This window comes from Girardinichthys multiradiatus, chromosome 19, assembly GCF_021462225.1.
Source record: "Girardinichthys multiradiatus isolate DD_20200921_A chromosome 19, DD_fGirMul_XY1, whole genome shotgun sequence".
Classification (NCBI taxonomy): Eukaryota; Metazoa; Chordata; class Actinopteri; order Cyprinodontiformes; family Goodeidae; genus Girardinichthys; species Girardinichthys multiradiatus.
In genome coordinates, this window is record NC_061811.1 from 31,413,056 (window position 1) to 31,440,320 (window position 27,265).

The 27,265-nt window shown below is 41.9% G+C and overlaps 2 protein-coding genes across 2 annotated transcripts; one reads left to right on the top strand and one right to left on the bottom strand.

Moving 5' to 3' along the window:
• Positions 1 to 5,110: 5,110 nt before the first annotated feature.
• plek2 (pleckstrin 2) lies at positions 5,111 to 14,316 on the top strand. Its single transcript, XM_047393281.1, has 9 exons — positions 5,111 to 5,268; positions 5,390 to 5,554; positions 8,736 to 8,920; positions 9,051 to 9,142; positions 10,054 to 10,241; positions 10,383 to 10,484; positions 11,652 to 11,735; positions 11,990 to 12,068; positions 13,820 to 14,316. Exons 1-9 carry the CDS (start codon positions 5,215 to 5,217, stop codon positions 13,945 to 13,947), a joined length of 1,077 nt encoding a protein of 358 aa, XP_047249237.1. The 5' UTR covers positions 5,111 to 5,214; the 3' UTR covers positions 13,948 to 14,316.
• An 8,999-nt stretch (positions 14,317 to 23,315) lies between these two features.
• si:ch211-10a23.2 (Galectin-related protein A-like) lies at positions 23,316 to 27,030 on the bottom strand. Its single transcript, XM_047345431.1, is given in 5 exon segments — positions 23,316 to 23,709; positions 25,367 to 25,547; positions 26,520 to 26,605; positions 26,906 to 27,006; positions 27,009 to 27,030. Coding segments are annotated over 5 exon segments (534 nt in total). The 3' UTR covers positions 23,316 to 23,565.
• Between the last annotated feature and the right edge of the window lie 235 nt (positions 27,031 to 27,265).

The window sequence follows — 27,265 nt, forward strand, 5'->3', positions numbered from 1 at the left end:
ACCATCTAGGAAGCGTTCCCAAGCGTGGGAATATTTCGATTTGGTGCCACCTAATAATAAGGTAATGTACATTCAAAGTGTTTATTAGAAAGCCTGTAGCCTATACTATGCAGTAGTGTTATAGTCATGGTATCATGTTATGCAAGAGGTGCAGTAACGGGTCGTTATCTTGGTTTTACAGGTGCAGTATTTGCTTTGCCCGCAGCTGCTGACGTATAATAATACTAATACGTCATCAATGCTGAGGCATTATAGAGCCAAACACGTCGTGCCACCAGTCAAGGTCAGCATAACGTAGATATACATGCAGAATTAAAAAGAATGACAGTTAAATGTTCGTAAGTTAAATTGAAGTTACTTTTCTTTGTTTTTTTTAGGATCCAGGAAGCAAGAGCTTGATGAAGCTCTTGTGGACTTCATAGTGAAGGTCTCCCAGCCTTTCTCTAAACCTATACCACTCAGCCAAACAGTTCTTTGTCACACCAGCCTCCTCTGTTCCCTGTGAAAGAGTATTTTCCGAAGCTGGAGAAATTGTCTAAATAAAAAAAGAAACCGTTTGAGCCCTTCTACTGTGCAGAAATTACTCTTCTTGAATAAAAACACCTGAAGTAACACAAGCACCCTCTTTATTACACCAAGCACACTCCCAAAGAAAATATGAATGACAAATCAAAAATTTTCACTTCATTTATTTATTTTTTTGTTATTTATTTAAAATGGGACAATGAAATTTCATAAAACAAATGACAATTCAAGTTTAAGAAGCCAGAATTAGCCTAATGGCTATTTTTCATCTGTAATCCCATACAGTTCACATTGTTTTTAAAAATGTTTTTCATGAGTTAATTACTCAATCTTTAATGGGTTACTAAAAACACATGTACAACACGCATTTACATACATAAGTGCTATTATTTATAGAAGTGCATCACATTCGCAGGGCTTCATTTGGTGCAACAATCACTACTGCCAGTAGATGTCACCCAAGGGAATTGAATGAAGCTTCGGGTAGTGAACCACTTTATGACACAATGGTTCAAAATGATTCTATGCATCAAAAAACCTCATTTTGACATCACTAGTAAACAGACTGTTAGTAAAAATCCTCATAAAACAATCACAAGATACAAGGTATATGGCCAGGGAGTACTACCACGAAGGGCAAAAACACTCAGGCGTAGAAGTGCAGGTGAGCCGCCCTCATATAAGTCCTCTGAACTGATGAGTCAATGAAGAACACCTGTCACACCTTCGGTTCTCTAGCTCCGCGGCCTCTAGAGGTGGAAAAAGGAAGCAGCGGGCGCGGAGACAACCAGACTCTGACAGGTTCACCCCAGGATGCTTAAACTCATTTACTTTGGGCTGGGGCTGTAGTATATCCCAGCATATTTTAAGCTGCAGATGCCAAATTTTATGCAAAATATGAATATATTAGGAGTTACCAGGTACACCCAGTTTTATAACAACACTTGTTGAAGGCCTGGTATCATACAATCAGAGTCCTGTTTTAACATACCTAGATCAGAGAGCTGAGAATGCATGAGGCAATTCCAGTTCAAAAGCTGCTGTTTATGCATTTATTTATTCACTGTCTACACAATTATTCAGCAAGTTAACATTTTGACCATATCATATTTACTTGGCATATTTTACAACTCCAAGATGTATGAATTTGAATGCTTATTGGATTTAGGCATATCAGGTGAGGTCTGTTTGTGTAATAAGAGAGAAAATTGGGCCCAAAAATAGGTTTAACTGACTATGAAAAGACTAATAAAGAGTAAAATATGTTTTAGAGAGATGCAGTACACTCGAAATTGCAAAAGATATTAGGGCGTGATCACAGAACCATTAAAATCTTTTTTGCAGATTGTCAACAGGGCTCCACGAAACATGTTGAGAAAAAAATGGCAATTAACTGCCAAAGATTTGAGAAGATTTTAGAAGACAGTTACCAGGAAGCTATTAGTAGGCTATTCTTCTCCAGTGCTGTCATATTCCCGAACTGCAACCCCTGCTGGAGTACCTACAAGTACAAGGCGTTCAGTGCTCAGATACATGGCCAAAGTAAAGATGGCTAAAACCCGACCAACAGTGAACAACCCACCTAAGCTGAAACGTCATGACTGGACCAAGAACTATATCTGAAGACCGATCAAGCTGCCAGGAAGGTGGCGGAGGTGGGTTACTGGCATGAGCTTGTGTCATTATAGAAGAGCTAGTTGGACCTTTTCGGATTAAAATGAACTCAAAATCATCACCCAAACCTGTTGGCAGTTTTTTGATTATATTTTTGTAAAAGGCCACACTTTTAGGAAGACCACTCTTTTATGCAAGACAACTCATCGCATGCAGTGAAGTAATCAATAGATTCAAAACTGGGTCTCCATTTTAACAAGCCCATGTGAAGTCACGTTTTGGACCCTACAAAGGCGCAGCATTTCTTTGCGTATTTACAGTGCCTTGCAAAAATACTGCACTTTTTTCAGATTTTGCCACATTACAATCCCAAACTTCATATATTACTTTACGATTGCGTGTCATAGACCACCCGAAAAATGGAAAGAAAAAGGAAACATAGTTTTCAAAAATGTTTACAAATAGAAATCTTAAAAGTATGTACTAAGTCCCCTTTTCTCTGACGGCCCTAATTAAGATCCAGTGTAAAGAAGTCATCAACTAATATATCAAACCGTATCTGATTTAATTTAATCACCTCAGTGGATTGGTAGATGTCAGGGATAAAGATGTGGAAAAGTTTAAAGCAGCTCTGGGTTATAGCATCAACTGAAAAATGACACAATGAAGACATGCCCGTTTCACCTAAACTCAGTTCAGTTCAGTTCAGTTAACCATTATTGTCCCTGAAGGGCAATTTGCTGTACAGTCAGCAGTTACACAGAGAAAAAAACCCAACATGCAACAACCTCATCAGCAACAATTCTCACATACTGGACTTTATCAGTCTGACAGCAGTTGCATTGAAGGATTTCCTCAGCTTGTTGGTTTTGCAGAGTGGCATTCTATGTCTCCATCCTGATGGCAAAAGTTGAAGCTCAGCCCAAAGTGGATCGAATAAAATAATTGTAACTTTCTTTAATGATCTAGTATTATAGAAGTCACTAAGATTGTCAAGAGGGAGGCCAATGATTTTACTGCATTCTTTAACAATGCCCTGCAAACTGTTCTTCCTCCTGACTGAAAGTGACCCGTGTCAACAGATGATAGAAAAGACAAGAATGGACTCGATAAAACAAGAATAAAACACCTTCATGAAAACAGGACTAATTACAAAACACTGCAAATTGAAAATGTGGTGAATATGTATTTAAATGAGAATGGAGAGGACGAAAGCTGGAAACAAATTTGGAAAACAATTACAACCTCATCAAAAAACCATAATCACCAACGTATTCATCTTAATTTCTTACATAGACCGTAAACAATTTTTACACCTACAAAAACATATCTAACGAAACTTGCGTCTAAACCCATATGTGACAAATGCTCTGCAAATGTTATTGGTACTTACATGCATATGTTTTGGGAGTGTAACGAGGTTAATCTTTTCTGGAAAATGGTCTACTCTTATTTGATCGAACTGCTTAACAACGATTTTGGCTTCTCTCCACAAATTTTATTACTCAATAATTACAAAAATGTATGAAACTGGACCTTTCCACAAAATAAAGTACTAATAGCCGGATAAATTGCAGCCAAAAAGATGTTAGCCCTTTGTTGACAATCTCCAAATAACCTCACATGTACCCATTAGCTCAATACATTTTGCTTTATTATTATTCGGTAGCAAAAATGCATGGAGCCAAAGAAAAAACTATTACACTATGGACTAAAATCTTACTAGATTTAAATAAACCTAATATGTACTATTTGTTTTCAAGCATTAATTGTTCATTGGTTGTTTCTGTTTGAAAAGAGAATGCTGTATGTACACAGGAGTGACATTAAAAATACAAAGTTTCTGATAAAAGTGTGGTAAAAGTGCTACACTGATGTGCTTTTTTAACCAATGACTCTACCTGGGGGCCAAAGCTCAATTTATCTCTAATAAGTACTATATTGTGGCACCATCTTGTTTTGTTGTTGATCAGGAGGCTTCACACCATTTTAAAAAGTCATTAACTACCAGGCCATGTTTTCATCACTTAAAACTAAAACAATAACAGAATGATCTGTGAACCTAATAATGTGGTGGCTCTGATAAAACACCATTAACAATGACCCATTGTGTCCTCACTGTTAAAAGAACTGGTAGAGATTTACCCCAAAAGACTATGACAGAAAGCCCCAATGAAATGCAGTTTGTAGTTGTAAAAGGGAGAAAATGTTAAAACACCAAGTGGTTTGGACCCTTTTTCAAGGCAATGGGCAATTCAGTACTATTCAATACTTTCCCAATCACACAAAAAGTTATTTGAGAATTCATAGCATGCTGTTTAAGCAATATGTCTAACTCGGGGTTTGTTTTAGGTTGCGGTCTCATCTTACATTTGTGAAATTATTCAAAAATGCAACAACAGCTAAACCTATATTTTGAAATGTGGTTTTTGTTTCTGATTTGACTCTATTTGGATCATAAATCCGAGGTAAAAGTCATCAGTGTAGCTGTTTGGGTGTATCAACAGCACTTCAGACGTCATGTTGAAAGGAACATCCCCCTCCTTCCTCTGGCCTGTTCATGCTTTTTTGTCAACCAAAAAAAAACATGTTTGGAAGGAAAACATGATGCTGCAGTCACAGTAGTAATTATTTTCTGTGCTTGTCTCATTAACTGGGCATCCTCGCTGTCTCATCTGGACCCAGCTGATGCAGAGGACAGTGGTCGACCACCCGCTGCTGTTCTTGCATCAAAACTGGAGGAAAACTTCTCATCCGTGAGGAGCATGTTCCTGTTCAACTGTTTCATTTCAAGGATCTGAATTCCTCGCATACCAAAAGTGATTGAGAATGAAGTTGTTATGAAGTGAGTGCCATCTGGTCATTACAGAAGTCCTCTCCAGACAGTCCTGACTTTTTGAGGGAATGCGCCATCGTGTGTGAATGAGCAGTAATTGCACCTTTTCACAGTGTAGGTTAGGGTTAAAGAGAAGGGGTGTGTAAGGGTGTGAGCTGTGTGACGCATTAGTCCTCAGCATAAAAACCTAAGCAGACAAGAAGAGGCAAATCGCCGTTTTTAAGAATACACTGAAGAACATGGACACAGACAAGAAAAACCCTGTTCTAAGAGAGGGGTTCCTGGTGAAGAGGGTAAGAATGTTTCATTTTTATTATTGTTTTTAATAAAGTTGATTTAAAATGTTGATTTAACTGAATCAGAATTTTTTCAGTGAATACAGCAATTTAAAAAGTTTTGATCATGTATACTCAGGGCCACATTGTTCATAACTGGAAGGCACGCTGGTTTATGCTGACCCCTGATAAGTTGTTATACTACAAATACGAAGGAGGGAAACGAGATTCGTGTCAGAGAGGGAAAATCCTGCTGAAGGACTCTGTAATAACGTGTCCTTTCCTGGAGTATGAAAATCGGCCGGTGAGTTTTTCAGGAACACAAATACCTTTACATTTGGAACATTTTGAAAGGAAAATAATGAACTATGCAATAAAGCCAAATATCCATGGCATCAAAGGTAGATGAACATAGCATGAAAACACATGGTTCACAGCTGTACATTCTTTATCTGGTGTCTTCTGTCTGTGACACGGATGGATCACATTTTCCATTCCGGGGTTTTTATTAATGGTTTGCCTTATTAGAATGAATTGTAAAGAAAAACTTGTTAGGGTAAAAACTACTTTTTTTGGTTATTCTTATGACCTGGCCCTGGGTTGAGTGGAGTACAGGATCTTCTTGCAGTGTGCTACAGTGCCCAACAGCTGTGCCACTTTGCAGCCCTGAATGATTTTTGTTTCATTTAAGCTTAATGTAACATGAAAAATGATCAGATTGAAGAAGAAATAAAGACAACTACCTCATAATGTCTGATAGACAATTTGAATTTTGATAACAACCTTCATAATGAATGTATAACTCTGATTTCTGGGGATTACTGTTAATATGCGACCATTTTCTCATCATAGCATTCCTGTTAAATGAGGTGCCAGAGAAAGTGTCTGAGTGATCACAGTTTTCTCTGGCTAGGGCAGCAAGTAACAGATGGCTCCCCTCCCCCACCTGTTGATATGCACCGCTGTCAAGCTGGCTAAATGAGGGCTCCCACACTTTTCCCCTGTTTATTGCAAAGAGTAATGCGGCTTTTTGCAATTTTCTGCTGTTGTGGAAAACCAAGTGTCATGGCATGAACAAAAAAAAGAACTTCAACATTCCCTCTTAGCAAGCTACAACCTCACAAGCTAAAAACAGAGTAGATGGCTACATGAGCTGATAGCCTGACTAATTAACCAGCAAATATTAGCGTGTTAGACTGCCACTGTTACTCTATATAAAAAGCAGAACAGCAAAAATGAATGATGTTCTGCTCATGAGCTCCTTAGGAAACCCACAGAATTTAGCGAGCATTAATTCTGCTTTGGTTTATGCATCAAAATGAAAATAAAGGTACATGAAGGTATTCGCTTCTCGTACTCGTCTTCCGCTTATCTAGGACCGGGTCGCAGGGGCAGCAGACTCAGTAGAGACGCCCAGACGTCCCTCTCCGCAGACACCTCCTCCAGCACTTGAGGCAGGAACTCCCCTCCAACCTGAAGAGGACAAGCCACCCTTTTCCGGTCGAGTACCATGGCCTCTGACTTGGAAGAGCTGATCCTCATCCCAGCCGCTTCACACTCGGCTGCGAACCGCCCCAGCGCATGCTGTAGGTCTTGGCTAGAGGGGACCAGCAGGACCACGTCATCAGCAAAAAGAAGAGACGAAATCCACTGGTCCCCAAACCAGACACCCTCCGGCCCTTGGCTGCGTCTAGAAATCCTGTCCATAAAAGTTATGAACAGGACCGGTGACAAAGGGCAGCCCTGCCGGAGTCCAACATGCACCGGGAACAGGTCCGACTTAGTGCCGGCAAACTCCTGCTCCGCTCGTACAGGGACCGGATGGCCCCTAATAAAGGGCCCCCAATTCCATACTCCTGGAGCACCCCCCACAGGGCATCACAAGGGACACAGTCGAATGCTTTCTCCAGGTCCACAAAACACATGTGAACTGGTTGGGCAAACTCCCATGAACCCTCGAGCACCCTGTAGAGGGTATAGAGCTGGTCCAGTGTTCCACAGCCGGGATGAAAACCACACTGTTCCTCTTGAAGCCGAGGTTCGACTATTGGCCGGACTCTCCTCTCCAATACCCTGGCGTAGGCCTTACCAGGGAGGCTGAGGAGTGTGATCCCCCTGTAGTTGGAACACACCCTTAGGTCCCCCTTCTTATGAAGGGGGACCACCACCCCAGTCTGCCAGTCCAGAGGCACTGTCCCCAACTGTCACACAATGTTGAAGAGACGTGTCAACCATGAGAGCCCCACAATATCCAGAGATTTGAGGTACTCAGGGCGAATCTCATCCACCCCCGAAGCCTAAAGGCGTGCCCGGCCACCCTACGGAGGAAGCTCATTTCAACCGCTTGTATCCGGGATCTCCCTCCTTGAACCGCCACCTTAACGTGGTGGAGGGGTTTGAGTGCTTGAATGATCCTAGAGGCTATGTTGTCTGGGGCTTAAATGCCCCTGGTAGGGTCTCCCATGACAAACAGGCTCTAGGTGACGGGTCAGACAAAGAGCGGTTCAAGAATCCTTCATGAGGACTAATATATCCAAGCAAGTGACATCGCCCGGTACGGCGGAGCCGGGGTCCCACCCTGGAGCCAGGCCTGGGGTCGGTACTCGCCGGAGAGCGCCTGGTGGCCGGGGTGCTCCTCGCGGGACCCGGCTGGGCCAAGCCCGAACGAGAGACGCGAGGCCATCCCCCAGTGGGCCCACCACCTACAGGGGGAACCGTGAGGGATCGGTGCAAAGAGAATTGGGTGGCGGACGAAGGTGGAGACCTCAGCGGTCCGATTCCCGGATGCTTAGGATACATGAAGGTTATAAATAACATTATTATAAGTATATACATCAATGTGTAATATTATGTTTGTAGCTACTGTGTTTTAAATAAAAGCTGTTAAATAATGTTAGCCTTTTTTATTTTAATTCCTTGAGTTGATATCAAGAAGGTATCGTATTTCAAGGTTATCATAGCATTAGAATTACATATCCATTCATGCCTAATTATTGGCTGTTTATCTCAGGTACACAAACCTGTTCTCTAGTGTCAACTAAAGTTATTACCAGGGTTAAGGTCATTAACTTTATTATATTGCAATTATTTTATCCTAGTATTTTTTATTTCATTCTGTGGAAGAGGCTCCAAAAAGTATGATCAAGTCTTCAAATATTTCAAAAATGGCGGTCTTTGAAGAATGATCAGGCTCCTTCTAGTGTCTTCTCCAACCTTAAAACTGAGTAAATTGTGACCAAATGTGTGGTTAAAACTACCCACCCTCTGTCCCAACAGTATAATCCAAGCATTTGGGTTAAAAAAATAACCCAGCTGTTTTTTATGAGTGAAAATTATGGCCCCACCTGCTGCACTTCCACACCTTTGGTAATAAGAACATTCATTGCCACAGGGTTTGTCGTTTTGTCCAGGCCTGACCTCCATCATCTGCCAAACTTTGAAGAACAACTCGTGATGTGCTCTTGCTGTGTTTTTTTTTTCACTAGCTTGTGTTCAAACTCCAAACCAAGCATGGGGTGGATCATTTTTTGGAGGCTTGTTCCAGAGAGGAGAGAGATGAGTGGGCTGCTGATATCAGAGCCACAGTCAACAAGCTACAGGCAACTGACAATGGGAAGCTGATGAACCAGAAAGATCCTGCTGAATCCCGCTTACACAATATCAATTTGAGGTAAACCTTATTGATACATTTGCTCCCACACACACACTTGTTTTCACTGTCTTATATTGTTTGTTTGAGGTTTCTTTCACTGTATTACTGTCTCGTTCTCTGAGGCCTGTTACTTCACTCTCTTTTACAGTAAAGTGTTGGACTCCATGTATGACGTCCACAGTGGAATCAAGTTGAGCAACCATGTGGAGCAAGGAAGCAATTACAGCAACTGCTTTTCAGGTGAATCATTATTTATTTCTAATGTTTAAAGCTCTAACCTGATCTGCAATCACAGGCTGGGAAGCTTATTTTCCCAAATGCAGAGGAGCCTTTTAGCTACATTGTTGTGCTGGTGGGATGCATTGTGGTACATTTGTTAAAATGTTGCCTTCCAGAACAAGATCTTGGGTTTGAATGATTGTGGCTTTTTCGTTTGGAATTTGCATGGTCTCCTTGTGCATGCATTGTTTCTGTCCAGATTCTCCAACTTCTGCCCATAGTCTAAAACATGTAGGTTAGATTGATTAGCTATTCTAAATTGACATATCCTCCTGCAATCCTGCACAGATTAGGTGGGTAGAGAAAATCAATGTTTTGTGGGTTTCTCCTACATTGACAATAGCATTTTTAAGATAAGTTAATGGAAATATTAGCTCAGCCAGAGACTATGTGCACTAATCAATGAGCAACATGAAAAAAGTAAAGTCACAAAAGCAGATTCTTGTTTTTTCCATCAAATTTGCTTATCTTTGCTAGTTTATTTTTCTCTCTTGTAATTGTAATTGAATTTGCATTGCTTTTTCAGGCTTCTGCTTCTAACTGCGGTTGTGCTGTGTCTCTTGCAAATACATTTTTAATAGAGGAAAAGGATAAAGGGTCCCTGGGTCTCTTTAACAATAACCCCACAGAGCTGTCATTTAAAGGAGAGAAAATATAGCAGTCCCTTCTGTCTAAACAATGTCAAATGTGATGAAAGATGAACTTTAAGGTCTTTGTTTAGGCTAAATTTGGATGGGGTAAAAAAGTGACATTCTGAACAATTCTCTCATGGGCTAGATAGAGAGAAGGACATATCAACCTCAAACTGGCAAAAAATTGATGGACACCCAGTGTTAGGAAGGAACTTTACCCAATGTGTGATGTCCTTGCAGGTTCAGCAGTGGTGGACTGGTTGGTGTTCATGCAGCTCACTCTGACCCGTGTGGAGGCTGTGACCTTGGCCTCTGCTTTGCTCGAAGAGGGCTTCCTGCGGACCGTCGGCCTAAGGAGTATGGAGGGCCTTCGCACCGCTGGCCTCAGTGAGCAGTTTATGGACGACTCGACTGCCCTCTATGGCTTTGTATGTTGCCCCTCGTTTTAGTGTCTTGGTGCTGACAAACCATGCACCGATTTTCATTTTTGAATCAGATTATCATGCTCAGGCATGTGGAATCTATTCAGAGTTTGACTTCATTTGCTATATGTTTCTGCTCCTCCCCAGTCTGATAGCTTAAAGAAGAGAGGCAGTGTGAAGGCAGAGAGGTCACTGTCTGCAGTGGAGCTGAGTGGTAAAGTCATAAAAAGAGGATATCTGCTAAAACAGGTAAACATTCTTCACACTTAAATAGTCCTGCATTAAATTGCTAAAATATTATGAACAATGACTCTGGATAGGGCAGTTTAAAAGCAGCAGGACTACAGGACTCCATTGGCACTACATTGTAGGTTGAAGAATGTGTTTTTATTCTGCGATCAATTTTTACGCAGTCGTTCAAACTTCCAAGTTGGTTTTCCAAATGATAAAGTTGAAGGTTTGTCACCAACACAGATCTCAAAATCCAATATGGCTGCCTTGCACGTGAACACATTTAATTAGCTGTTTTGAAGATTTGTACTTTAAAAAATCTTTTGCGCACACAAAACTATACAACCTCCTTTAGTGAACATGTTGCCATTGAGGTTGGAAAGAATAAAATGAAGGCTGCTCACTCATATACAGACCTATTCAATAAATTAGAATATTATTGAATAGTCATTTATTTCAGTAAATCAATTCACTAAGTGAAATGCATTGTACAGATCAATCACACACAGACCGTTTCCAAGCCTTTTTTTCTGGTAATTATGGTTTTCGGCTTACAATGAAAACATGATATTTGTGATATTACACTAGACCAATGAAAAAAAAAAAATTAATACGGAAACGTGGGATCACTGAAAGGTTGCTTAAAGGTTTTTATTTTTAAAAAGTACTTTTAATCTGATGAACGAGCCTCATCTGAACAAATGTAATTTGTTGAATATGAGTATAAATGATCAAATCCCACTGGATTTCAAACTTGGATATGAAACAGTTTGCTGTCATTCCAAGATCCAAGTTCTGACTTTTGAGTTAAAGGAAACGCAAATGCATAAGCAGCCACCTGTGCTTGTTGCTGGTTCACTGTCATCTGTTTTATTTTACTGGGGTTCTTGAAAGCTTTTCCACTCTCTTTTGTGACACAGGCTGTTTGGAACATATTCGTTCTACATTTTAATTGAGTTGCGTCATATTTACTGTGTAAATACCATTAAAGCTATCCAAGATATAACCATTTAGAAAACTATGATTATAGGGCAACTAAATGATTATTTCTTAGAGGTAAAACAGCAAAATATCTCATTGAAAATTTTATCCAAATGTACAACTTGCTTGTTTCCTGTGGTAAAAAAAAGTTCTATGACACAATGTGAAGTTGTGGTTAATCTTCTGGTTAATCTTTAACTACAGGGACACCGAAGGAAAAACTGGAAGGTGCGACTGTTTGTACTGCGTTCGGAGCCTGCTTTCCTACATTATTATGACCCGACCAAGGTGAGGGCTCACAGTGCTATAAAAGATAACATGAAGCTAAGCTTTATCAATAAATCAAACCACAATCAGTTCAAAACCTGAGTATATGATGAGCTAAACAGAGTGGATCCCAACCAAAACAAATCACCTGTGTGTGTTTTTGTTACTATTTCTCTGTTACAAAGCTGTGAGTCTGAAGCTATTATTCATAACAAACTCATCATCATCATCCTTATGTCTGACTCAGTCTCTTCCATTCTTGTGACACTTGTCAGGATGACATCACCCCTGTTGGCGGCTTCTCCCTGCGAGGGTGTCTGATATCCTCCCTGGATGATAATGGAGTTCCCTCAGGTGGGTTAACTCAGTGACTAAGGGCAAAAACATCAGAAGCTTACCTAAACCTTTGTCCAATGATGTCCAATAACATGTCGAAGGATTTAATTCACACCCTGCACTGTTTAACTCTGATCATGTCTAAAATGGTACTTTTGATCATTAATAGAGGTAAAAAGTGCTTTTTAATGACATGAACAAGTACATGCAGTTGGTCAGCATTTATCATCAATGAAGGGGTTTATTCAATTGTTTGGGTTTGGTATCAGTGAGAAACACAATTTCAGCCACAGTCCTGGACTATGTGCTCCTTGTAAAATACATGTACTAACAAAAAGAAAAAAGTAAGGAAGTACCTGGTTAAGTGCCCAGAATGAATGCTTTGATTTGGATGTAATTTGGTAAATTTGTGGACTAACAAACAATGTTAACAATTATCTGATTCACAAAGAGTCAACACAGAACGAGCCACTGGGGTCATGAGTGTTCTCATGCGGCTGCCGAAGCACCCGTCCATCAGTCAAAATAGTTGGTGAAGGTTCCCAAACACAGAGGATTCCTCATACCGAGATTACACACGCTCTAAAAACTACTGGGTTAAAAACAACCAAGTTTGGGTTATTTTTGCAAACCCAGTTCTGGAGCAAATATTGACAGATCCGGGCATAGGTAGATTTAACACAACTGGGTTGGGTTATATGTTTGCCCCAGCTAGGTTTTCAAGCCACATAATGGGTTACAGTGACAAACGTCCGACATTTAGGCTACCAAAGAGATTTTACCTCCATAACCTGGATTTCTAAACATTGAATGTCTGGGACTGAATGTCTAATTTAAATTTATTCACCTGTGCATCGAAGGGCAACACAGAGACACACAGGACATATAACCATACATGCACACATTCACGTGTTTTTAAATTGTGGGAGAAAGCTGTAGTGAATCCGCATATGGATGGCAAGAACTTCAAAACTCACACAGAAATGCTTCAGCTGGGATTCAAACCCAGGCCCTTCTAAATGCGTGGCAAAGGTGCACACAACTGCCTCACTGTGTAGCCCTGATTGTTCATTTTTATTTATGTTCACAAAAAAAACTACCTCGAATAAGAAAATTCTTACTCAACACTGTACATATCTTTTCCGGTATATATTAACTGTATGACCCATTCTTTGGTCAAATGTTAAATGTTGAACAAACCTAGGAATTCCTTCGGTCAAAGAGATTCAGTGAAGTCTGATCAAGTCGTTTTGTAGTTATAATGGTGGTCTGTGAAGAACCCAGAGGCTCTTCCTGGTCTCATCACCAACTCAACAAAATAAATGGAAGTTTTATTTGGTTAAAACTACCCATCTTCTGTCCCAAAAGCATACGTCAAGCATTCAGGTTCAGAAAAACCTGCAAGGTGTCCATAAAGCGTCTTTTATTCATGGGGACGTTCAATCACCTTCTAACTGACTGTTGGGTGCTCTGGTGACTCCCTGATAACACTACTACTCCACTTGTTTAGCCACCACTCCTCTGTGTCCCACTGGTTTTGCTCTAGATATGCCAGGTCCTTTTCAAATAAACCCATTCACACAACTATCACTGTTCAGACCTTCTGGTATAGACTTGGTGCCCAACCCTTTTGTCAGGGCATATATTTGGTTTTAAGGCGATAGCTCAAAGCAAGTGCTTACTGATTTATTTCAGTGTGTTTTATTAAAATTTTATCTACATAGAAGTACATTGATGTTTCTTTGATACAATCTTCTCCTCTTACACAGGTGTAAAGGGCAACATTCAAGGCAACTTGTTTAAAATCATCACTAAGTCAGACACTCGTTACTTCATCCAGGCTCCGACTCACCAGGAGAAGATGGAATGGATTGATGCAATCAGACAGCAGACGTAGAACAGCTGTGTCCATAGGAACTTGAATAGTTAACATCAGCAAGGAGAAACACTTTTACTGTTTCTTGAATGCACTCTCACAATAAGGTTAACAAATGCTTTAGAGGTAGTCACCTATCTGTTCATTTGTTTTTAAAATATCTTATAATGTGTGAATGTCTTTAGTTTTTCAGTGGAGGTTTCAGTAGCAGTTGTAGCAATTTATGTACTTTTTTGCCTATTTGTATTTGTCTGTTAAAGTATTTGCAATTCTGTTTTCATATTACCATTTGGACGATGCTTTTTAAATTATTTTGACATATAAGCATGTAAATTTCCTTTTTTTTTTATTCCTTGGAAAATGTTTAATTAAAGAAATTTGTTGAACTAACACTGTGTTCTGTCATCTTTAATCCCTGCTGAATATTTGATCTAAAGCAATCTTGGGAAAAAAAAAAAACAAACAAACAAAAACATAATTTTCTTGAGAAAAAAAATATCATTTTTGGTCTGATTTCCCCTTATAATCAAACTGTGCATATTTTGGCATGTGTAGAATATACAGTACAGACTAAATGTTTGGACACACCTTCTCATTCAAAGAGTTTTCTTTATTTTCATGACTATGAATATTGTAGCTTCACACTGAAGGCATCAAAACTATGAATTATCACATGTGGAATTATATACTGAACAAAAAAGTGTGAAACAACTGAAAATATGTCTTATATTCTAGGTTCTTCAATGTAGCCACCTTTTGCTTTGATTACTGCTCCACACACTCTTGGCATTCTGTTGATGAGCTTCAAGAGGTAGTCACCTGAAATGGTTTTCACTTCACAAGTGTGCCCGATCAGGTATAAAAGTGGGATTTCAAGCCTTATAAATGGGGTTGGGACCATCAGTTGTGTTGTGCAGGAGGTGGATACAGTACACAGCTGATAGTCCTACTGAATAGACTGTTAGAATTTGTATTATGGCAAGAAAAAAGCAGCTAAGTAAAGAAAAACGAGTGGCCATCATTACTTTAAGAAATGAAGGTCGGTCAGTCCGAACAATTGGGAAACTTTGAAAGTGTCCCCAAGTACAGTCGCAAAAACCATCAAGCGCTACAAAGAAACTGGCTCACATGAGGACCGCCCCAGGAAAGGAAGACCAAGAGTCACCTCTGCTGCGGACGATAAGTTCAACCGAGTCACCAGCCTCAGAAATCGCAGATTAACAGCAGCTCAGATTAGAGAACAGGTCAATGCCACACAGAGTTCTAGCAGCAGACACATCTCTAGAACAACTGTTAAGAGGAGACTGTATGAATCAGGCCTTCGTGGTAAAATAGCTGCTAGGAAACCACTGCTGAGGACAGGCAACAAGCAGAAGAGACTTGTTTGGGCTAAAGAACACAAGGAATGGACATTAGACCAGTGGAAATCTGTGCTTTGGTCTGATGAGTCCAAGTTTGAGATCTTTGGTTCCAACCACCATGTCTTTGTACGGCGCAGAAGAGGTGAACAGATGGCCTCTACATGCCTGGTTCCCACCGTGAAGCATGGAGGAGGAGGTGTGATGGTGTGGGGGTGCTTTGCTGGTGACACTGTTGGGGATTTATTCAAAATTGAGGGCATACTGAACCAGCATGGCTACCACAGCATCTTGCATCCATCAAGATCCGTCAACAGGACAATGACCCCAAACACACCTCCAGGCTGTGTAAGGGCTATTTGACCAAGAAGGAGAGTGATGGGGTGCTGCTCCAGATGACCTGGCCACCACAGTCACAAACCTGAACCCATTTGAGATGGTTTGGGGTGAGCTGGACCGCAAAGTGAAGGCAAAAGGGCCAACAAGTGCTAAGCATCTCTGGGAACTCCTTCAAGTCTGTTGGAAAATCATTTCAGGTCACTACCTTGTGAAGCTCATCAACAGAATGCCAAGAGTGTGCGGAGCAGTAATCAAAGCAAAAGTTGGCTACCTAGAATAAGACATATTTTCCGTTGTTTCACACTTTTTTGTTCAGTATATAATTCCACATGTGTTAATTCATAGTTTTGATGCCTTCAGCGTGAAGCTACAATATTCATAGTCATGAAAATAAAGACAACTCTTTGAATGAGAAGGTGTGTCCAAACTTTTTTAGTCTGTACTGTATGTTCTTACAAGCAGGACAGGATGTATTGAAAAGCAAATTTATATTTATCTTTGATATCCACAGACAAAACTAAAATCTCAGTTCCAAAATATGTAAAAGGAAATGAAAACATGCAACGTGTTTGGGAATTTGTTGTGAAAAAGGAGCAAAATAAATCTTCAAAGTAAAAAAAATTTTTTTTTTTATTCAACTGAGGGTTGAAAAAAACAAATCATTTTCCTTCCATATAGCAAATGTGCACTACTTTGTGTCAATCTACTAGATAAAGGCCCAATAAAACAATAAAGTGCCATTGTAAGGAAGTACCTAAGGTACATTACATTTACTAATCAGACTAAAACTGAATAAAGCTTATTCTAGGTGTGGAGTATTAAAGAAAACAAGACTAAACGTAAACAGCTAATTATGCAAATTTTTAACAAAATGGAGATTGGAATCGAAGAGACGATTTCAAAACATACTCATACTCGTACTCGTCGTCTTCCGGGACAGGGTCACGGAGGCAGCAGACTCAGCAGAGACACCCAAACGTCCCTCTCGCCAGACACCATGGGAGGTGTCTGGCGTGAGGGACATAGTCCCTCGAGCGTGTCCTGGGCCGTCCCCTGGGCCTCCTCCCGGTGGGACGTGCCTGGAACACCTCCCGAGGAAGGCGTCCAGGAGGCATCCGGTATAGATGCCCGAGCCACCTCAACTGGCTCCTCTCGATGTGGAGGAGCAGCGGCTCTACTCCGAGCCCCTCCCGCATGGTCGAGCTCCTCGCCCTATCTCTAAGGGAGTGCCCGGCCAACCTACGGAGGAAGCTCATTTCAGCCGCTTGTATCCGGGATCACGTTCTTTCGGTCATGACTCAAAGTTCATGGCCATAGGTGAGGGTAGGAACGTAGACCGACCGGTAAATCGAGAGCTTCGCTTTTCGGCTCAGTTCTCTCTTCACCACAATGGACCGACACAGCGCCCCCATTACTGAGGTCCTGCGGCAGCCGCACCGATCCGTCTGTCGATCTCCCGCTCAATTCTTCCCTCACTCGTGAACAAGACCCCGAGATACTTGAACTCCTCCACTTGAGGCAGGAACTCCCCTCCAACCTGAAGAGGACAAGCCACCCTTTTCCGGTCGAGTACCATGGCCTCTGACTTGGAGGAGCTGTTCCTCATCCCAGCTGCTTCACACTTGGCTGCGAACCGCCCCAGCGCATGCTGTAGGTCTTGGCTAGAGGGGGCCAGCAGGACCACGTCATCTGCAAAAAGAATAGACGAAATCCACTGGTCCCCAAACCAGAGCCCCTCCGGCCCTTGGCTGCATCTAGAAATCCTGTCCATAAAATTTATGAATAGTGACAAAGGTGACAAAGGGCAGCCCCAACATGTTCCCAACATGCACCGGGAACAGGTCCGACTTAGTGCCGGCAATGCGGGCCAAACTCCTGCTCAGCTTGTACAGGGACCAGATGGCCTCTAATAAAGGGCCCCCGATTCCATATTTCTGGAGCACCCCCCACAGGGCATCACGAGGGATACAGTCGAATGCTTTCTCCAGGTCCACAAAACACATGTGGACCGGTTGGGCAAACTCCCATGAACCCTTGAGTACCCTGTAGAGGGTATAGAGCTGGTCCAGTGTTCCACGGCCGGGACAAAAACCACATTGCTCCTCCTGAAGCCGAGGTTTAACTATCGGCCGGACTCTGCTCCCCAATACGCTGGCGTAGGCCTTACCAGGGAGGCTGAGGAGTGTGATCCCCTTGTAGTTGGAACACACCCTCCGGTCACCCTTCTTATGAAGGGGGATCACCACCCCAGTCTGCCAGTCCAGAGGCAGTGTCCCCGACCGCCACGCAACGTGGAAGAGGCATGTCAACCATGACAGCCCCACAACATTCAGCGATTTGAGGTACTCAGGGCGGTTCTCATCCAACCCCGAAGCCCTGCCACCGTGGAGCTTTTTAACCACCTCGGTGACATCAGCCAGGGCGATGAAAGAGTCCAATCCTGAGTCCCCAACCTCTGTTTCCACCAGGGAATGCATGATGGCAGGATTGAGGAGATCCTCGAAGTACTCCTTCCACCGGCCGATAATGTCCCCAGTCGAGGTCAGCAGCCTCCCACCCCCACTGTAAACGGTGTTGGCGAGGCACTGCTTCCCCCTCCTGAGGCGCCGGACGGTTTGCCAGAATTGCTTCGAGGCCAACTGGTAGTCCTTCTCCATGGCCTCACCGAACTCCTCCCAGGCCAGAGTTTTTGCCTCTGCCACAGCCGGGCCGTTGCACGCTTGGCCTCACGGTATCTGTCAGCCACCTCAGGAGTCCCACATGCCAGCCACAGCCGATAGGACTCCTTCTTCAGTTTGACAACATCCCTTACTGCCGGTGTCCACCACCGGGTTCTGGGATTGCCGCCGCGACAGGCACCACAGACCTTACGGCCGCAGCTACGGGCAGCAGCATCGACAATAGATGCGGAGAACATGGTACACTCGGACTCTATGTCTCCAACATCCCCCGGAATCTGGTCAAAGCGGGAGTTGAATACATCCCTGGCTGAGGGCTCCGCCAGACGTTCCCAGCAGACCCTCATTATGCGCTTGGGCCTGCCAAGTCTGTCCGGCTTTCTCCTCCCCCAGCGGATCCAACTTACCACCAGGTGGTGATCAGTGGAAAGCTCAGCCCCTCTCTTCACCAAAACATGCGGCTGAAGGTCTGATGATACAACAACAAAGTCGATCATTTAGCTCCTGCCTAGAGTGTCCTGGTGCCAGGTGCACTGATGGACACCCTTATGTTTGAACATGGTGTTCATTATGGACAATCCGTGACTAGCACAGAAGTCCAATAACAAAGCACCACTTGGATTCAGATCGGGGAGGCCATTCCTCCCGATCACGCTCTCCAGGTTTCACTGTCGTTTCCCACGTGGGCCTTGAAGTCCCCCAGCAGAATAATGGAGTCCCCGGGAGGGGCACTATCTAGCACGCCGGACAAGGACACCAAGAAGGCCGGGTACTCCGCACTACCGTTCGGCCCTTAGGCTGAAACGACAATCAGAACCCGGTCCCCAACACGAAGGTGAAGGGATATGACCCTCTCATCCACTGGGGTAAACCCCAACACAAGCAAACCCACCCCAGCCCACCGCCTCTCCCCATGGGCCACTCCAGAGTAGAAGAGAGTCCAGCCCCTCTAGAGGAGATGGGTTCCAGGGCCCACGCTGTGCGTGGAGGCGAGCCCGACTATTTTTAGTCAATATCTCCCACACAAGCTCAGGCTCCCCCCCCCCCAGTGAGGTGACATTCCACGTCCCTGAACCAGCCTAAGCATCCTGGGATCGGGCTGCTGAGGTCTCCACCTTCATCCACCACCCAATTCTCTTTGCACCAGTCCCTCACGGTTCCCCCTGCAGGTGGTGGGCCCACTGGGGGATGGCCTCGCGTCTCTCGTTCAGGCTTGGCCCGGCCGGGTCTCGCAAGGAGCAACCCGGCCACCAGGCGCTCTCCGGCGAATCCCGACCCCAGGCCTGGCTCCAGGGTGGGACCCTGGCTCTGCTGTACCGGGCGATGTCATGTGCCTCGATGTATTAGTCATCATGAAGGATTCTTGAACCGCTCTTTTTCTGACCCGTCACCTAGAGCCTGTTTGCCATGGGAGACCCTACCAGGGGCATTTAAGCCCCAGACAACGTAGCCTCTAGGATCATTCGAGCACTCAAACCCCTCCACCACTTTAAGGTGGCGGTTCAAGGATTTCAAAACATAACAGAATGTAAACTATCACTACATGATATGAAAAATGACATGAAAATTTTTTTTATCTTGTCTTGCATAACTTCCTTAGTGTTAAAACAAGAATAAATACCTGTGTGTCACTCATTTAGCAACCTTCTACATAAACCTAAATTCTGGTTAAAATCATGTATTTACTGTATAAAAAGAAACCTTTTTTATTCACTGTCTGACATTCAATAGGTTAAAGGTTTTTGGTTTTGTTTTATGTTCTATTGGTAACACTAAATATATTTCTATTTGAGAAATCCCAGAATAATAAGAACTTTTTTTCAGTCATAGGTTTACATATATTTTCTTCGTATTTGGAAGAATTGCCTGTTAAAATAGATTATTTATATCTTTCCAAAAGCTTCTCACAATAGTTAGCTGTTATTTCGACCCATCCCTCCTGATAAAATTGAATTCAAGGCCACCTTGCTCACACATACCTTTTCAGCCATCAGGGATTTGTGACAGCCACTCCAAAACATGGATTTTCTTGTGCTTAAACCACTTGGTAACATATTTGATAGGTTTCTAGGGGCAGTTAGAGGATTTAACTGACTTTGAAAGAGGCATGGCAGTGTCAGAAAGGCTGGTGTGAGAACTTCAGAAACTTCTGATCTACTGTGATTTTTAATGTAAAACCATCTCTTGGGTTTACAAATAATGGTCCAAAAAGAGGAAATATTTAATGATCAGCAGTTGTGTGGACAAAAATGCCTTGTTGGTGTCAGAGGTCAGAGATGAAAGGGCAGACTGATTTGAGATGATAGAAAGGTCTGAGAAGGAAATGTGGAAATCAGTCTCTGGATACACAACAGTGTCAAACCTCAAAGGAGATGGGCTGGAGTCACTGCTGACATCTAAGAACAGGAAACTGAGGCTACAATTCATACAGGCTGGAAAATGTCACCTGTTCCATTGAATCTCAAATTCAGCTGCAACTTTTAAAGGTTAGAGGTGGGGGGCCATCTCTTTATGAGCAGAAGTTTTCCCATCTTCTGATCGCTACTTCCACCAGGACAATTCTCAACGATGCAAATCTGAAATCATTTAAAACCGGTTTCTTCAAAATGAAAATGTACTCACTGTAATAGCCTCCACAGTCACCAGGTCTCAGGGTAAAATAACAGCTTTGGGATGTAGTGGAAAGACAAAGAATTAAGGCAGTTCTGAATGCTAAAGGGGATCCAACCTGGTAGTATGAAAGTGTACCTAATAAAGTGGCCAGTTAGTGTACATTGAGCATACGTTTTGAAGGCCTTAGTCAAATGTTTGACAATAAAACTCTTATTGGACATAATGGAAGTTATTCTTATTTTTGAATCTGCTAGTTTAAAAGCAGAAATAAATAAAAAATAAAAATCCTTCTTTGTCGCTTGGTCGCACAGCTGCCCCTCAGCAAGGTGGGCTTTCCTGGTTTTAGATCAGAGCCGGGAAATTCGGTACACCTAGGTTCTGCTGGCGGATTTATGGTTTCCTCCCCAAAAATACATGTTAGGTTAATTGGCAGCTCCAAATTGTCCTTAGGTGAGAATACACACGTTGTTTGTCTTGTGTTACACCGTTACCACTAGACTGCTGGGGGCATACCAGCCCCCACCCCTGACTCTGTGCGGTGAAAGTGGACATAAGAACCCACTTGATCCCAGTCTTAAAATAATAACTTGTTTAGTAACTCAGGTTTAGAGTTTTTATTTTCAGGCCACTCTTCTGTAGCCTTAACCTTAAGACATCGGTCTCTTTGACCTATTTTGGAAGGTTGAAAACCTGACAAACCCATAAACCAGCCCAGTTGTACTAAATCAAGCCAGGGCTGGAATTCTCAAAATCTATATCCAAAATTAAACAAAAAACAGTTCTAAACAACTGAGATATCATCTTGTTTTTGCCCTTAATTTAGCTTGTATGATCAATAAACAGACATACAATTGTGTTTTATGCAACAGTTCTTGAAAAGTCTTATAGTTGAACTTGCTGAGATTCCTTGAGTCTGACGTTTTATGTGATGCTTTTGCCTGGAGTAATGATATTGTCAGCATAGAGGAATTGCATTACAAGCAGGGACAAGAGAAGAATCGGCAACCATTTGTTGTGATCATCAAACTTATGGCCTCAGGCGCTCCCAGTAATCACCAACAGACAGACACTCCCACTCAGCAAGCTGAGTCGAGCCTTGACCTGTGTGACTCAAGCTGAGCTGGTGTTGTTTCAGCCTGGCTGCAGTTGGATAGGAAATGGCACAACACCTGACTCATATCTTGCAGTTGATGTCATGTCCAAAAACTCATCTACAAAGTGCATCAGAACAACATTTAACAACAAATTTGATTTTATTGCAGTGAGCTAAATATGAAACATTCAAGTAAAAGGTGTCAAAAGAAAATGTTAATTGAACAAATTCCTGAATGTCTTTTCTAAGTTGAAACTGATAAACAATATGCAGTGTGCTCAAAAGAACAGCGGTCCAACATCACCAACCAAATCAATCACTGTTTATGATGGAAATTCCTCTCTAGATGAAAAAAAAGAAAATAAAAATGAAAATAAAAGTGTGGAGTTCAGTTGCGCAGATCATTCATTCTGTTAAAAAACAGACATCAAACACTTGACTCTTATGTAAGGACTAAAATATGGTTCAAGTCCATTCATCTCTGAACATTTGAGAAAAATGGGTCATTCAAAACTTTGTTCATCATAACAGCGTACTTTGATGATTTGATGAAAAGGTTGGAAAGGGGAAAACATGTGTTTCAACAAGACAATGAACAAATACACACCATGCTGGGCTGGAGGAGCTGTTCATGGGTGCCAGAAGATGGTAACACAGATATGAACCAGTTCTCAGAAAGTGTGGACATACAACTAAATGGTTCCCAGGAGGACTAACTCTAAATGTTGGAAATGTTGGAGTTTGTAAAGACAAAAGGGAGAGACTAGTATATTTCTGAACAGCCTAATTTTCCCTTTTTCTCATTTTTCTGTAGATTAATAACAAATTTGATCCATTTTGGATTTGGAATAGAAAGCACAGCATTCCCGATGCATGGATGTATGGAATCAAAAATGTAAGGATTTCAAGCTTTACTCACTTTTAAAACACACCGCCATTATTTTGAATGCAACTGTGTCTGACAAATTAGTCCTATTGAAATTGAGAGAAATAAACATCCAGTGCTGTGTCTTTAAGGGCATGCACTAATATAGGCTACTTTTATGGTTTTATACTATCACACCTGTTGTGGTATTTAACTGGGCACAAAACAACAACCTTCACTATGTTTTAAACTCAAGAAACATTTGATGCTCAGAAATGTCAGAGCGTTCAAAGGTCAATTCCAGAAAGGCCTAAGACAGGTTTCTGAAACCTCTTTTTCTAAAAGGATAAAGACTTTCCTTGATTTTTTTGTGTCTTCAAAGGCCTGTATATTTCTCATTCAAAAAGCAGACCTTAGATCTTGCTCATAATAATTCACAATGATACAAAACCACATTCTTTATTTGATTTAAGACGTGCGATGACTGTCACATTCAGTCAACATCTTCAAGTCCCCAGACAGGTAATCTTAGTGAAGGCACTTTGTCTCAACGTAGGATTACAAGGCGGGTGCAACTTGGTTGGCGAACTAAAACATCGAAACATCCCGATGAAGGTGAATCAAAAAGAAGTTCTAATCTAATGGTGGTGTGTACTGCCCTCAGTTCAGCTTTCTGTCAGTGAGAGGCTGGTGCTAGGCAACCTTGGTGAGCTGTAGGTCTCCAAAGACTCTTAAGGCAGTGAGGGAGGCAAGCTTGGAGAGTCGGTGGGTGAAGCCACACAGAGGCTGGCCGTCCACCAAGATACGAAACTGCTGGTGTTCACAGACGATCTCCATCTACCAATTAAAACACATGTAGAACCTGTTATTTTAGTGAAAGGTTTAGCTGCAAATGTACACATTTGGCAGTATTAATAAGTCCAGTTAATAAAAAATGCTTAATATCCTGCTCCTACTTACAGTGAAGTTTCAGTGAAAGCTTTTTACCTATTTAAAAGTTATGATCAAGAAAACAATTCTATAAATTTTATAGAGTAATATCTTCTGAGAAGGAAAACCTGACATAAAGATACAGCGCTTTGCAAAGGCATTCATCCCCCTTGAACTTTTTCACAGTTTACAGCAACAAACCAGTTAATCAGCAGTACATTATTGTCCAGGGTATCTGCTTTTCAAAATATTTTCTAAAAAGAACATCTGAAAAGTGTGGCATGCATTTACATCAGGCTCTGCCAAGTCAATATTTTACATAAGCAATTATCGCTTCAATTACAGCTGCAACTCTTTGGGGGTACAGGATGCCTCCACCAGCTTGTCACACGTAACCAGAATTTCCTTGATGCTTTTCCTGCCTATAACAAGTTTCCTTTAAGGATTGCTTTGTATCTATCTCCATTCCTCTTCCCTGTCTCTGCTAAAGAAAAGCATTTCCACAGCATGATGCTGCCATCACCATTTCTTATGGTGGGAACGGTGTGTTCAGTGCGATGCAAGGTATTAGTTTTCTACCATGCATAGTGTTTTGCATGTAGGTAAGAAAATTTCAGTTTTGTCCCATCTTACCAGAGCACCTTCTCCTACATGTTTGATCTAACCCCTACATGGCTTGGGGCAAACTTTAAACAAGACTTCCTATGACCTCTCAACAATAGCTCACTTCTCTGCAAAGGGTAGATTGATGCAGTGCCTAATTGAATAATTCACCTTTTGAAAGATTTTTTCACCTGAGCTAGGGATTGCTGGAGCTCCTCCAGAGCTACCATGGGCCTCCTAGCTCCTTCTCTTATAAATGCTGTTCTTGTCCAGCCTTTTAGTTTAAGTTCACAAACATGTTTTTGTTGGTTTGCAGTGGATGGATTGGACAGCGCTTTGTGCAATGTTCAAAACTTGGGTTATTGTTTTATAACCTAAACCTTCTTTAAACTTCTCCACATTATTTTGACCGGCCTGCTGTGTTCTTTAGTCTTCATAATGCTTCTATTGCATTCTTTAACCAACGTCTGAGGCCTTCATAGAACAGCTGTATTTATGCAGTAAAAATTATTACACAAAGTCCCCTTGTGTGCAATTTATTCTCTGCATAAATACAGCATTTGCTAATTAGGTGACTTTTGAAGCCTTTGTGAATTTTTTTAAGGGGTACCAGAGAAAAATGGACTGAATACAAATGCTCACCACACTTAACAGATTTTTATTTGTAACTACTTTTTTATTTGTAACTACTACACAGAAAATTCCAATAAAATATCTGTGCAAGGCTCTGTTTATTTAGCATGGGGAAATGACAACAATGACTTGTTTACATGGCAGAAACATCCGCAGTTGTCGGTTTAAATACTGAATGTGCAAAATTAAATAGAACTGCTCCTAAGTCTCTGAGGAAATTGCCAAAACCCCTACAACACCAATTCTTTCTTAGGTCACTTTTTTGAGGAGATATTAGGGTTCAGACAAAAATAGAAAATCTATTGGTACTGAACTTTCAAATAAATACCTTGAAGGCTTCTCCAGGAGCAAAGGGAAAGAAGGAGAGGGTATTTTCACATGGACCCCACTTCCCAGCCAAGCGGGCATTACGTTGGACAGCCTTATTCATGAAACTGACCTTCAGCTGCAGACCCACGTCCCCCTCTGCGTCCTCGTCCTGAGGCTTGCAGGACAGGGTCACCTCAATGCTGCATCAGCCATACGTGTGCACGCACACACACACACACACACGCACACGCACACACACACACACACACACACACACACACACACACACACACACAGAGAGAACAGGGACACGTGAATGTGGTGCAGGATACAAAACTCAGCAGTGAAAACAAGACTATAAACTCTCTTTCCATCTTTATTTTTCCAGAGTTAACAATGTAGCAATAACATCTGCTGACCAGTTTTAGCAATGAGGTGATGAGGTATTTCATGAAATGTCAGAAATAACATTAATGTGTATCATTGATTTTAGCCTGTATTAAGAGAGAAATATTCATATTTATGGAGAACTAGCATGATAAATGTATACTGCTTAATGTTATGAAGTAACTTGTTGAACCTACAGAAATTAGAGTTTCTAGGCATTTATATTAAAACAGCTTGTCAGTACCACATTAATGTTTGATGCTTTTGGCAACACATTTGTTTGAATTAAGAGCATTCATCATCAGAACCCATGCATTTAGCGGATAAATCTCAGAGAGTTTAAATTCGATAAAGAAAAGAAGATGTATTCGTACTTTAGATTTTGTTGTATTCAGTATGTGGAAATTGTGTTCAATAGGAGTACTCATTTTTGTTTCTATTTATTTATTTTTAAATACAAAAAACCCCAAAAACAACACACTAAAGTTGCTGCAACCAACCAGACAGATGTTAACAAGCAAAGAATGTCCACAATGATAAGGAGTTCATGGGAATTTGCATTTCTCCCACGCACACAAACCTAATTAGGAAAAGACATTTTCCAAAACTGGGACTAGCTGGATTGTTGGCATGCAGTCATGCACTGAAAATGTTGGTATCCCTGGCATGCCAGGGTATAATTACAGTGCAGGGGCAGCAGCCTGTAAGCTACCTACGATTTATATTTATTTCATGAAATATGACTCTTGGGATACAGTTATAAGAAGACAGATGTGAGGACTAACCTCTTGGGCTTTTTATCAATAATTCCCATGACGACCAGTTTCATTGAAGGCCGCATTCCACCTTTAATCTCTCCGACGTACTCCCCCTGCAAAACAATAGATATGTATTGATCAGGCTCACACGGGACGAGGCCCACACCACCACACAGTCCTCAGTTAATTTGGCCATTAAGCAGATATAAGAGGCCTGAATGAAGGTCCAAGGGTATTCGGCCATTCGCGAATAGTTGCACTCTGCAACGCCGGCAGGAACAATAGCTTCTTTGATCCAGATATGAAACAGTGAGTGACTCAGCCGCACTCACTGTTCCGTCCAGTTAGACCTTTTCAATAGTGCTAATAAAACTGCAATGCCTCGCAATAAAATCAAAAGGGATGTTACATACATTTTCTTTCTTGTCCTGGTCATCCATTCCATTCAGGGCGTGATGCAGTGTGGAGGCTGGGGCGGTGATACCAACTGAGGACCGACTGACTCTGCCTCCAGCTGGCAAATCCCGCTTGTTGCCATAGAGACTGGCTCCTCTTTAGGAAGTGCTGCTGGAAGACAGAGTAGACGCGTCGTTGCCCAGTTGAGACGATACGTTAGCGAGTCCTCCGTATTGTGAGTGGCAAGTTCACATCGGAAGGCAATAAAGCTGTGGTTGAAACTGGGGTTTCCGCATGGAAGACACTTAACGTTTAAGTTCATCATCATTTTCATGAATCGCTTTATGCACAGTAATAGATGTTTAATACTATTAATG